Below are 13,041 nucleotides of genomic sequence, written 5' to 3'. Positions count from 1 at the left end.
GTTGGTGACTGTGTAGTGTGTACCCACCAGCTCACCCTCTGCTATGCAGCTCACATGTCTGCAGTGTATGGTGATGTTATGTAAATGTTGGTGACGGTGTAGTGTGTACCCACCAGCTCACTCTCTACTATGCAGCTCACGTGTCTGCAGTGTATGGTTATGCTATGTAAATGTTGGTGACGGTGTAGTGTGTACCCACCAGCTCATCCTCTGCTATGCAGCTCACGTGTCTGCAGTGTATGGTGATGTTATGTAAATGTTGGAGACGGTGTAGTGTGTACCCACCAGCTCACTCTCTGCTATGCAGCTCACGTGTCTGCAGTGTATGGTGATGCTATGTAAGTGTTGGTGACGGTGTAGTGTGTACCCACCAGCTCACTCTCTGCGATGCAGCTCACGTGTCTGCAGTGTATGTTGATGCTATGTAAATGTTGGTGACGGTGTAGTGTGTACCCACCAGCTCAACCTCTGCTATGCAGCTCACATGTCTGCAGTGTATGGTGATGCTATGTAAGTGTTGGTGACGGTGTAGTGTGTACCCACCAGCTCATTCTCTGCTATGCAGCTCACGTGTCTGCAGTGTATGGTGATGTTATGTAAATGTTGGTGATGGTGTAGTGTGTACCCACCAGCTCACTCTCTGCTATGCAGCTCACGTGTCTGCAGTGTATGGTGATGCTATGTAAATGTTGGTGACGGTGTAGTGTTTACCCACCAGCTCACTCTCTGCTATGCAGTTCACGTGTCTGCAGTGTATGGTGATGCTATGTAAATGTTGGTGACGGTGAAGTGTGTACCCACCAGCTCATCCTCTGCTATGCAGCTCACGTGTCTGCAGTGTATGGTGATGCTATGTAAATGTTAGTGACGGTGTAGTGTGTACCCACCAGCTCATCCTCTGCTATGCAGCTCACGTCTCTGCAGTGTATGGTGATGCTATGTAAATGTTGGTGACGGTGTAGTGTGTACCCACCAGCTCATCCTCTGCTATGCAGCTCACGTGTCTGTAGTGTATGGTGATGCTATGTAAATGTTGGTGATGGTGTAGTGTGTACCCACCAGCTCATCCTCTGCTATGCAGCTCACGTGTCTGCAGTGTATGGTGATGCTATGTAAATGTTGGTGACGGTGTAGTGTGTACCCACCAGCTCATCCTCTGCTATGCAGCTCACATGTCTGTAGTGTATGGTGATGCTATGTAAATGTTGGTGATGGTGTAGTGTGTACCCACCAGCTCATCCTCTGCTATGCAGCTCACGTGTCTGCAGTGTAAAAGGGACAAACTCTGGCTTCTTGTACTTCTAACGTGTGAGACCCCCTCCGCACCCGGGTACCATGACAGTAATATACAGAAGACAGCGCTGTGTTCTTATAAATAAGATTGTGGTACCTACAGTACCATATGGGTAATTCTGGCATCTTTGAGTGACTGGAGATGTCAGTATATTTTAGTACATATCATTTACGTGGATGTAGCATTAATGAGTAATTATAGTGTGTTTGACGGTAACGATCTGGTTCCATCCTATGCAGCTTGCACCATCTCTGCCGCTACAAGAAGACTTTGTGTATCACTGGAAGGCGATCACGCATTACTACATAGAGACATCCGGTAAGAGAGTCCTTCCTGCCCCCGTTGTCTCATCGGCACCCTGCCATCTCTCCTGCCCCCGTTGTCTCATCGGCACCCTGCCATCTCTCCTGCCCCCGTTGTCTCATCGGCACCCTGCCATCTCTCCTGCACCCGTTGTCTCATCGGCACCACCTGTATTACTGATCATTCTATTACCCTAGCTATAGGCCAAACCAGTAACTGTAATAAGTGCATTATCAGAACCATACCAGCGTGGATTGACTAGCAATGCCTTGCATGGGGTAGATGATTCGGCTATCTCATTGAAGTCGCCGCCCCTGGCTAATGACAGATGTGAGCCTCGTGTCGGCCATGTTGCTTGAGGGTGTTAATGTTTGTGTTGCCTTCTTTTTAAATATTCCATGAAATATGTATGATCTTTCCGGAGATAACATACAGCACTGCACATATCAGCAAGATGAGGAAGCTGATCAGACCAGGACGGTACATAGGCCCTCATTCAGAGCCGTTCGCTATTTGCGGTCGTTCGTTTAAAAACAAGGGGTGGCTATTCAAATGATCCGTACGCACATTGCAGTCTGTTCACACCTCTAAGTCTGAACGAACGAGCAAAACATACGCTCGTTTATTTGTTAAAAACGCCCCCTGGCCGCTCGCACCATACGTCATGTCCGCTATTTATTAGATTAATCGAGTACATCGACCAGCGTATGAACTGCTCGCTATTCTTGTGGTTGGTGTTTGCTACCACAAATTTGCGAGCAGTTCTGGCTCTAAAATAACCCAGTGACGTGGTCATTGACGCTGCTGTTTTAAATATACACACCCATAAAACGCCCGTTTTGACCTTTAAGCGCGCCTGCGTTCGGATCTCCACTCCCCATTTTCAAGCACCTTCCCCTGTTACCACCCACATACGCCTCAGGCACTCGCTATATAGCGTACAAACGATTTTAGGCCGCACTGACTGGTTCGCGCATGCGTACTAAAAAGCGTACGCATGCGCAGATGTGCAAACATCGCTCGGAACGAGCGTACTGCCGCTAACGAGCGGCTCTGAATGAGGGCCATAGTGTTCATTGCAGCACCCTGCACCTGTCACGGCCCAAGCTTCTAGCACACTCACACTTAGCCTAAAACTGCCTCACACAAGTCTTAAATGTAGATAAAGAACCAAATCAAACAAATGAGACAAAAAAGTTAGATAAACTCATTTTTTTTATTGAGGAAAATGATCCAATATCACATATCTGTGAGTGGTAAAAGTATGTGACCCTTTGCTCTCAGTATCTGGTATGACCCCCTTGTGCAGCAATAGCTGCTTCTACACGTTTCCGGTAATTGTTGATTAGTCCTGAACATCGGCTTTGAGGAATTTTACCCCTTTCCTCCGTACAGAACAGCTTCACCTCTGTTATGTTGGTGGGTCTCCTCCCATGAGCTGCTCACTACAGGTCCTTCCACAACATCTCCATTAGATTAAGGTCAGGACTTGGACTTGGCCATTCCAAAACTTTACATTTATTCTTCTTTAACCATTCTTTGATGGAATGATATGTGTGCTTTGGGTCGTTGTATGACCCACGTTCTCTTCAGATCAGCTCATGGACAGATGTCCTGACATTTTCCTTTAGAATATTCTGGTATAATTCAGAATTGTCCCAGCAATGATGGCAAGTCGTCCTGGGCCAGATGCAGCAAAACAGGCCCAAACCATGATACCTCCACCACCGTGTGTCACAGATGGTATGAGGTTATTATGCTGGAATGCAGTGTTCTCCTTTCTCCAAACATAACACTTCTCATTTAAACCAAAAAAGGTCTATTTTGGTCTCATCTGTCCACAATACATTGTTCCAATAGTCTTCTGGCTTGTCCAGGTGATCTTCAGCAAACTGCAGGCGGGCAGCAATGTTCTTCATGGAGAGCAGCGGCTTTCTCCTTGCAGTCCTGCCATGCACAACATTGTTGTCCAGTGTCCTCCTGATGGTTGACTCATGAACATTATCATTAGCTAATGTGAGAAGGTCCTTCAGTTGCTTAGAGGTTACCTTGGGTTCCTTTGTGACCTTGTGAACTATTAGACACCTTGCTCTTGGCGTCATTCTTGTTAGTCGACCACTCCTGGGGAGGGTAATAAAGGTCTGGTGTCTCCTCCATTTGTACACATTCTGTATGAATGATGATTGGTGGAGTCCAAACTCTTTAGAGACGGTTTTGTAACCTTTTCCAGCCTGATGAGCATCAATGACTCTTCTTCTGAGGTCCTCAGAAATCTCCTTTGTTCCTGGCATGATACACTTCCACAAACATGGGTTGTGAACATCAGACTTTGATAGATCCCTGTTCTTTTAAAAAGACAGGTTGTCCCCTCACACCTGATTGTCACCCCATAGATAGAAAATACCTCACTCTAATTTCACCTTCAAAATATCTGCTAAGCCTAAAGGGTCACATACTTTTGCCGCTCACAGAAATGTGATATTGGATCATTTTCCTCAAAAAAAAAAAATGAGAACGTCTAAATTTTTTTGTCTCATTTTGTTTGATTTGGTTCTTTATCTACTTTTAGGATTTGTGTGAAAATCAGAGGTAGTTTTAGGCCAAATTTCAGCAGATATATAGAACATTCTGAAGGGTTCCCAAACTTTCAAGCACCACTGTATGTACATTAGTATCCCCTATAACCTGCTGTCGTTACATACATACATACTGAGAGTGATTTACTAACGTCACAAGTTTGCAACCAACCAGACATTTGCTACCATTGTCTGACAATTGCTGATTGGCTGCTGCTGTTTTAGTGCAGATTTACGCGTTTCAGCTGTTCCTATATAACCCTCATTGCTGCAGAGGGGAGTAACAAAGTATTGGCCGTAATTCCCAGGGTTGGGGCAAAGAATTTTTTTTTTTTTTTTTTTTTACAGAAACAGATTTATTTTACTAATGGCAGTCCCTGCTGGTACCGGTGCGCGGTCGCCCCCCGCTGTGCACACTGGTACGGTTGTAGGCTGTAAACCTATTGGATCTTTTACAACTACTTGAGGCTCTACACCTACTGACTCTAATCCAGCCATGGCTGAACTAATATTCATAAGACACAGCCGATCTGTTCTCTAGAAGTCAGGGCCCCTCGTGATGTCACTGGTTCCTCGCCAATACATAGGTGTAGGTTCCCCCAGGGGCACTTGTCCGTTGTAGTCTATAGCTGACCACTCTTTCCTCACCATAGTAAGCTAGATGGCTGCTCCCACTCATGTTGTCTGTGCTGTGACATTTCTGTTTGACCTCTCACTATAACGACTGGAACCTGTTTTTCTGTGGCGCAGATGACAAAGCCCCCGTAACCGATACCAACATCCCCTCTCACCTGGAGCAGATGCTGGGTATTCTGGTGCAAGAAGAAAAGGAACCTGAATCTGGAGAGACCGGGCCCTGTATGGAGTATTTATTACATCACAAAGTCCTGGAGACCCTGTATACCCTGGGGAAAGCCGACGTGAGTCTCTCTCCGTTATAATGTCTCATTGTGCCAGTCATTATATCACCAAGGGGTATCTGCTTCTAGGACCGATCTTCAGACCTATGCAGAACTCCTAAACCAGTTGTATTCACTAAATCACCTATATCGCAGGAGTAGCCTAATAAGCCCCAGGGGGTGTAGCTGCTCCCCATGGAGTGTGAGTAACAGTAGTAATGAGAAATAGGGAGATACTGCTGTGATTTCTCTGGCCAGAGACGGGCGCACTCTCCGAACATGGCTCTGTGTTAATTTATATACTGTCTGTACTTATAAAATATATTATAAAGTATAGGATACATTATAACTCTTGTTACTATATACATTGTAACTCCAGCTATAACTCATGCTCCCATTACTGTATACATTGTAACTCCATCTATAACTCCTGCTCCCATTACTGTATACAGTGTAACTCCATCTATAACTCATGTTCCCATTACTGTATACATTGTAATTCCATCTATAACTCCTGCTCTCATTACTGTATACATTGTAACTCCATCTATAACTCCTGCTCCCATTACTATATACATTGTAACTCCATCTATAACTCCTGCTCCCATTACTGTATACATTGTAACTCCATCTATAACTCCTGCTCCCATTACTATATACATTGTAACTCCATCTATAACTCCTGCTCCCATTACTGTATACATTGTAACTCCATCTATATATCCTGCTCCCATTACTGGGTACATTGTAACTCCATCTATAACTCCTGCACCCATTACTGTATACATTGTAACTCCATCTATAACTCCTGCTCCCATTACTGTATACATTGTAACTCCATCTATAACTCCTGCTCCCATTACTGTATACATTGTAACTCCATCTATAGCTCCTGCTCCCATTACTGCGTACATTGTAACTCCATCTATAACTCCTTCTCCCATTACTGTATACATTGTAACTCCGTCTATAACTCCTGCTCCCATTACTGTATACATTGTAACTCCTGCTCCCATTACTGTATACATTGTAATTCCATCTATAACTCCTGCTCCCATTACTGTATACATTGTAACTCCATCTATAACTCCTGCTCCCATTACTGTATACATTGTAACTCCATCTATAACTCCTTCTCCCATTACTGTATACATTGTAACTCCATCTATAACTCCTTCTCCCATTACTGTGTACATTGTAACTCCATCTATAACTCCTGCTCCCATTACTGTATACATTGTAACTCCATCTATAACTCCTGCTCCCATTACTGTATACATTGTAACTCCATCTATAACTCCTGCTCCCATTACTGTATACATTGTAACTCCATCTATAACTCCTGCTCCCATTACTGTATACATTGTAACTCCATCTATAACTCCTGCTCCAATTACTGTATACATTGTAACTCCATCTATAACTCCTGCTCTCATTACTGTATACATTGTAACTCCATCTATAACTCCTTCTCCCATTACTGTGTACATTGTAACTCCATCTATAACTCCTGCTCCAATTACTGTATACATTGTAACTCCATCTATAACTCCTGCTCCCATTACTGTATACATTGTAACTCCTGCTCCCATTACTGTATACATTGTAACTCCATCTATAGCTCCTGCTCCCATTACTGTATACATTGTAACTCCATCTATAACTCCTGCTCCCATTACTGTATACAGTGTAACTCCGTCTATAACTCCTGCTCCCATTACTGTATACATTGTAACTCCTGCTCCCATTACTGTATACATTGTAACTCCATCTATAGCTCCTGCTCCCATTACTGTATACATTGTAACTCCTTCTATAACTCCTGCTCCCATTACTGTATACATTGTAACTCCTGCTCCCATTACTGTATACATTGTAACTCCATCTATAGCTCCTGCTCCCATTACTGTATACATTGTAACTCCATCTATAACTCCTGCTCTCATTACTGTATACATTGTAACTCCATCTATAACTCCTGCTCTCATTACGGTATACATTGTAACTCCATCTATAGCTCCTGCTCCCATTACTGTATACATTGTAACTCCATCTATAACTCCTGCTCCCATTACGGTATACATTGTAACTCCATCTATAGCTCCTGCTCCCATTACTGTATACATTGTAACTCCTTCTATAACTCCTGCTCCCATTACTGTATACATTGTAACTCCATCTATAACTCCTGCTCCCATTACTGTATACATTGTAACTCCATCTATAACTCCTGCTCCAATTACTGTATACATTGTAACTCCATCTATAACTCCTGCTCCCATTACGGTATACATTGTAAGTCCATCTATAGCTCCTGCTCCCATTACTGTATACATTGTAACTCCTTCTATAACTCCTGCTCCCATTACTGTATACATTGTAACTCCTGCTCCCATTACTGTATACATTGTAACTCCATCTATAGCTCCTGCTCCCATTACTGTATACATTGTAACTCCATCTATAGCTCCTGCTCCCATTACTGTATACAGTGTAACTCCATCTATAACTCCTGCTCCCATTACTGTATACATTGTAACTCCTTCTATAACTCCTGCTCCCATTACTGTATACATTGTAACTCCATCTATAGCTCCTGCTCCCATTACTGTATACATTGTAATTCTATCTATAACTCCTGCTCCCATTACTGTATACATTGTAACTCCATCTATAACTCCTGCTCCCATTACTGTATACATTGTAATTCCATCTATAACTCCTGCTCCCATTACTCTATACATTGTAACTCCATCTATAACTCCTGCTCCCATTACTGTATACATTGTAATTCCATCTATAGCTCCTGCTCCCATTACTGTATACATTGTAATTCCATCTATAACTCCTGCTCCCATTACTGTATACATTGTAACTCCATCTATAGCTCCTGCTCCCATTACTGGGTACATTGTAACTCCATCTATAACTCCTGCTCCCATTACTGTATACATTGTAACTCCATCTATAGCTCCTGCTCCCATTACTGCGTACATTGTAACTCCATCTATAGCTCCTGCTCCCATTACTGCGTACATTGTAACTCCATCTATAACTCCTGCTCCCATTACTGTATACATTGTAACTCCATCTATAACTCCTTCTCCCATTACTGTGTACATTGTAACTCCATCTATAACTCCTGCTCCAATTACTGTATACATTGTAACTCCATCTAAAACTCCTGCTCCCATTACTGTATACATTGTAACTCCTGCTCCCATTACTGTATACATTGTAACTCCATCTATAGCTCCTGCTCCCATTACTGTATACATTGTAACTCCATCTATAACTCCTGCTCCCATTACTGTATACAGTGTAACTCCGTCTATAACTCCTGCTCCCATTACTGTATACATTGTAACTCCTGCTCCCATTACTGTATACATTGTAACTCCATCTATAGCTCCTGCTCCCATTACTGTATACAGTGTAACTCCATCTATAACTCCTGCTCCCATTACTGTATACATTGTAACTCCTTCTATAACTCCTGCTCCCATTACTGTATACATTGTAACTCCTGCTCCCATTACTGTATACATTGTAACTCCATCTATAGCTCCTGCTCCCATTACTGTATACATTGTAACTCCATCTATAACTCCTGCTCTCATTACTGTATACATTGTAACTCCATCTATAACTCCTGCTCTCATTACGGTATACATTGTAACTCCATCTATAGCTCCTGCTCCCATTACTGTATACATTGTAACTCCATCTATAACTCCTGCTCCCATTACGGTATACATTGTAACTCCATCTATAGCTCCTGCTCCCATTACTGTATACATTGTAACTCCTTCTATAACTCCTGCTCCCATTACTGTATACATTGTAACTCCATCTATAACTCCTGCTCCCATTACTGTATACATTGTAACTCCATCTATAACTCCTGCTCCAATTACTGTATACATTGTAACTCCATCTATAACTCCTGCTCCCATTACGGTATACATTGTAACTCCATCTATAGCTCCTGCTCCCATTACTGTATACATTGTAACTCCTTCTATAACTCCTGCTCCCATTACTGTATACATTGTAACTCCTTCTATAACTCCTGCTCCCATTACTGTATACATTGTAACTCCTGCTCCCATTACTGTATACATTGTAACTCCATCTATAGCTCCTGCTCCCATTACTGTATACATTGTAACTCCATCTATAGCTCCTGCTCCCATTACTGTATACATTGTAATTCTATCTATAACTCCTGCTCCCATTACTGTATACATTGTAACTCCATCTATAACTCCTGCTCCCATTACTGTATACATTGTAATTCCATCTATAACTCCTGCTCCCATTACTCTATACATTGTAACTCCATCTATAACTCCTGCTCCCATTACTCTATACATTGTAACTCCATCTATAACTCCTGCTCCCATTACTGTATACATTGTAATTCCATCTATAGCTCCTGCTCCCATTACTGTATACATTGTAATTCCATCTATAACTCCTGCTCCCATTACTGTATACATTGTAACTCCATCTATAGCTCCTGCTCCCATTACTGGGTACATTGTAACTCCATCTATAACTCCTGCTCCCATTACTGTATACATTGTAACTCCATCTATAGCTCCTGCTCCCATTACTGCGTACATTGTAACTCCATCTATAGCTCCTGCTCCCATTACTGCGTACATTGTAACTCCATCTATAACTCCTGCTCCCATTACTGTATACATTGTAACTCCATCTATAACTCCTTCTCCCATTACTGTATACATTGTAACTCCATCTATAACTCCTGCTCCCATTACTGTATACATTGTAACTCCATCTATAACTCCTGCTCCCATTACTGTATACATTGTAATTCCATCTATAACTCCTGCTCCAATTACTGTATACATTGTAACTCCATCTATAACTCCTGCTCCCATTACTGTATACATTGTAACTCCTGCTCCCATTACTGTATACATTGTAACTCCATCTATAACTCCTGCTCCCATTACTGTATACATTGTAACTCCATCTATAGCTCCTGCTCCCATTACTGTATACATTGTAACTCCATCTATAACTCCTGCTCCCATTACTGTATACAGTGTAACTCCGTCTATAACTCCTGCTCCCATTACTGTATACATTGTAACTCCTGCTCCCATTACTGTATACATTGTAACTCCATCTATAGCTCCTGCTCCCATTACTGTATACAGTGTAACTCCATCTATAACTCCTGCTCCCATTACTGTATACATTGTAACTCCTTCTATAACTCCTGCTCCCATTACTGTATACATTGTAACTCCTGCTCCCATTACTGTATACATTGTAACTCCTGCTCCCATTACTGTATACATTGTAACTCCATCTATAACTCCTGCTCTCATTACTGTATACATTGTAACTCCATCTATAACTCCTGCTCTCATTACGGTATACATTGTAACTCCATCTATAGCTCCTGCTCCCATTACTGTATACATTGTAACTCCTTCTATAACTCCTGCTCCCATTACTGTATACATTGTAACTCCATCTATAACTCCTGCTCCAATTACTGTATACATTGTAACTCCATCTATAACTCCTGCTCCAATTACTGTATACATTGTAACTCCATCTATAACTCCTGCTCCCATTACGGTATACATTGTAACTCCATCTATAGCTCCTGCTCCCATTACTGTATACATTGTAACTCCTTCTATAACTCCTGCTCCCATTACTGTATACATTGTAACTCCTGCTCCCATTACTGTATACATTGTAACTCCATCTATAGCTCCTGCTCCCATTACTGTATACATTGTAACTCCATCTATAACTCCTGCTCCCATTACTGTATACATTGTAACTCCATCTATAACTCCTGCTCCCATTACTGTATACATTGTAATTCCATCTATAACTCCTGCTCCCATTACTGTATACATTGTAATTCCATCTATAACTCCTGCTCCCATTACTCTATACATTGTAACTCCATCTATAACTCCTGCTCCCATTACTGTATACATTGTAACTCCATCTATAGCTCCTGCTCCCATTACTGCGTACATTGTAACTCCATCTATAACTCCTGCTCCCATTACTGTATACATTGTAACTCCATCTATAACTCCTTCTCCCATTACTGTATACATAGTAACTCCATCTATAACTCCTGCTCCCATTACTGTATACATTGTAACTCCATCTATAACTCCTGCTCCCATTACTGTATACATTGTAACTCCATCTATAACTCCTGCTCCCATTACTGTATACATTGTAACTCCATCTATAGCTCCTGCTCCAATTACTGTATACATTGTAATTCCATCTATAACTCCTGCTCCCATTACTGTACACATTGTAACTCCATCTATAGCTCCTGCTCTCATTACTGTATACATTGTAACTCCTGCTCCCATTACTGTATACATTGTAACTCCATCTATAACCCCTGCTCCCATTACTGTATACATTGTAATTCCATCTATAACTCCTGCTCCCATTACTGTATACATTGTAACTCAATCTATAACTCCTGCTCCCATTACTGTATACATTGTAACTCAATCTATAACTCCTGCTCCCATTACTGTATACATTGTAACTCCATCTATAACTCCTGCTCCCATTACTGTATACATTGTAACTCCTGCTCCCATTACTGTATACATTGTAACTCCATCTATAACTCCTGCTCCCATTACTGTATACATTGTAACTCCATCTATAACTCCTGCTCCCATTACTGTGTACATTGTAATTCCATCTATAACTCCTGCTCCCATTACTGTGTACATTGTAGCTCCATCAATAACTCCTGCTCCCATTACTGTGTACATTGTAATTCCATCTATACCTCCTGCTCCCATTACTGTGTACATTGTAACTCCATCTATAACTCCTGCTCCCATTACTGTATACATTGTAACTCCATCTATAACTCCTGCTCCCATTACTGTATACATTGTAACTCCATCTATAACTCCTGCTCCCATTACTGTATACATTGTAATTCCATCTATAACTCCTGCTCCAATTACTGTATACATTGTAACTCCATCTATAACTCCTGCTCCCATTACTGTATACATTGTAACTCCTGCTCCCATTACTGTATACATTGTAACTCCATCTATAGCTCCTGCTCCCATTACTGTATACATTGTAACTCCTGCTCCCATTACTGTATACATTGTAACTCCATCTATAGCTCCTGCTCCCATTACTGTATACATTGTAACTCCATCTATAACTCCTGCTCCCATTACTGTATACATTGTAACTCCATCTATAACTCCTGCTCCCATTACTGTATACATTGTAACTCCATCTATAACTCCTGCTCCCATTACTGTGTACATTGTAGCTCCATCTATAACTCCTGCTCCCATTACTGTATACATTGTAACTCCATCTATAACTCCTGCTCCCATTACTGTATACATTGTAACTCCATCTATAACTCCTGCTCCCATTACTGTATACATTGTAACTCCATCTATAACTCCTGCTCCCATTACTGTATACATTGTAACTCCATCTATAACTCCTGCTCCCATTACTATATACATTGTAACTCCATCTATAACTCCTGCTCCCATTACTGTGTACATTGTAACTCCATCTATAACTCCTGCTCCCATTACTGTATACATTGTAACTCCATCTATAACTCCTGCTCCCATTACTGTGTACATTGTAACTCCATCTATAACTCCTGCTCCCATTACTGTGTACATTGTAACTCCATCTATAACTCCTGCTCCCATTACTGTGTACATTGTAACTCCATCTATAACTCCTGCTCCCATTACTGGGTACATTGTAACTCCATCTATAACTCCTGCTCCCATTACTGTATACATTGTAACTCCATCTATAGCTCCTGCTCCCATTACTGTATACATTGTAACTCCATCTATAACTCCTGCTCCCATTACTGTATACAGTGTAACTCCATCTATAACTCCTGCTCCCATTACTGTATACAGTGTAA

At 41.7% G+C, this 13,041-nt stretch overlaps 1 protein-coding gene across 1 annotated transcript in view; it reads left to right on the top strand.

Annotated features, from left to right (window-relative positions):
- The window catches only part of FHIP2A (FHF complex subunit HOOK interacting protein 2A), a 109,997-nt gene that overhangs the window by 27,297 nt on the left and 69,659 nt on the right, over positions 1-13,041 (top strand). Inside the window, exons 2-3 of the mRNA XM_088479376.1 lie at positions 1,534-1,612; positions 4,924-5,093. Coding sequence (XP_088335502.1) covers positions 1,534-1,612; positions 4,924-5,093 — 249 coding nt within the window. The remainder of the gene's footprint in view (positions 1-1,533; positions 1,613-4,923; positions 5,094-13,041) is intronic.

The sequence above is a fragment of the Taudactylus pleione genome, unplaced genomic scaffold (genome assembly GCF_031769625.1).
Source record: "Taudactylus pleione unplaced genomic scaffold, aTauple2 ptg000231l, whole genome shotgun sequence".
Lineage (NCBI taxonomy): Eukaryota > Metazoa > Chordata > Amphibia > Anura > Myobatrachidae > Taudactylus > Taudactylus pleione.
This window is presented reverse-complemented; position numbering and strand designations above follow the sequence as displayed.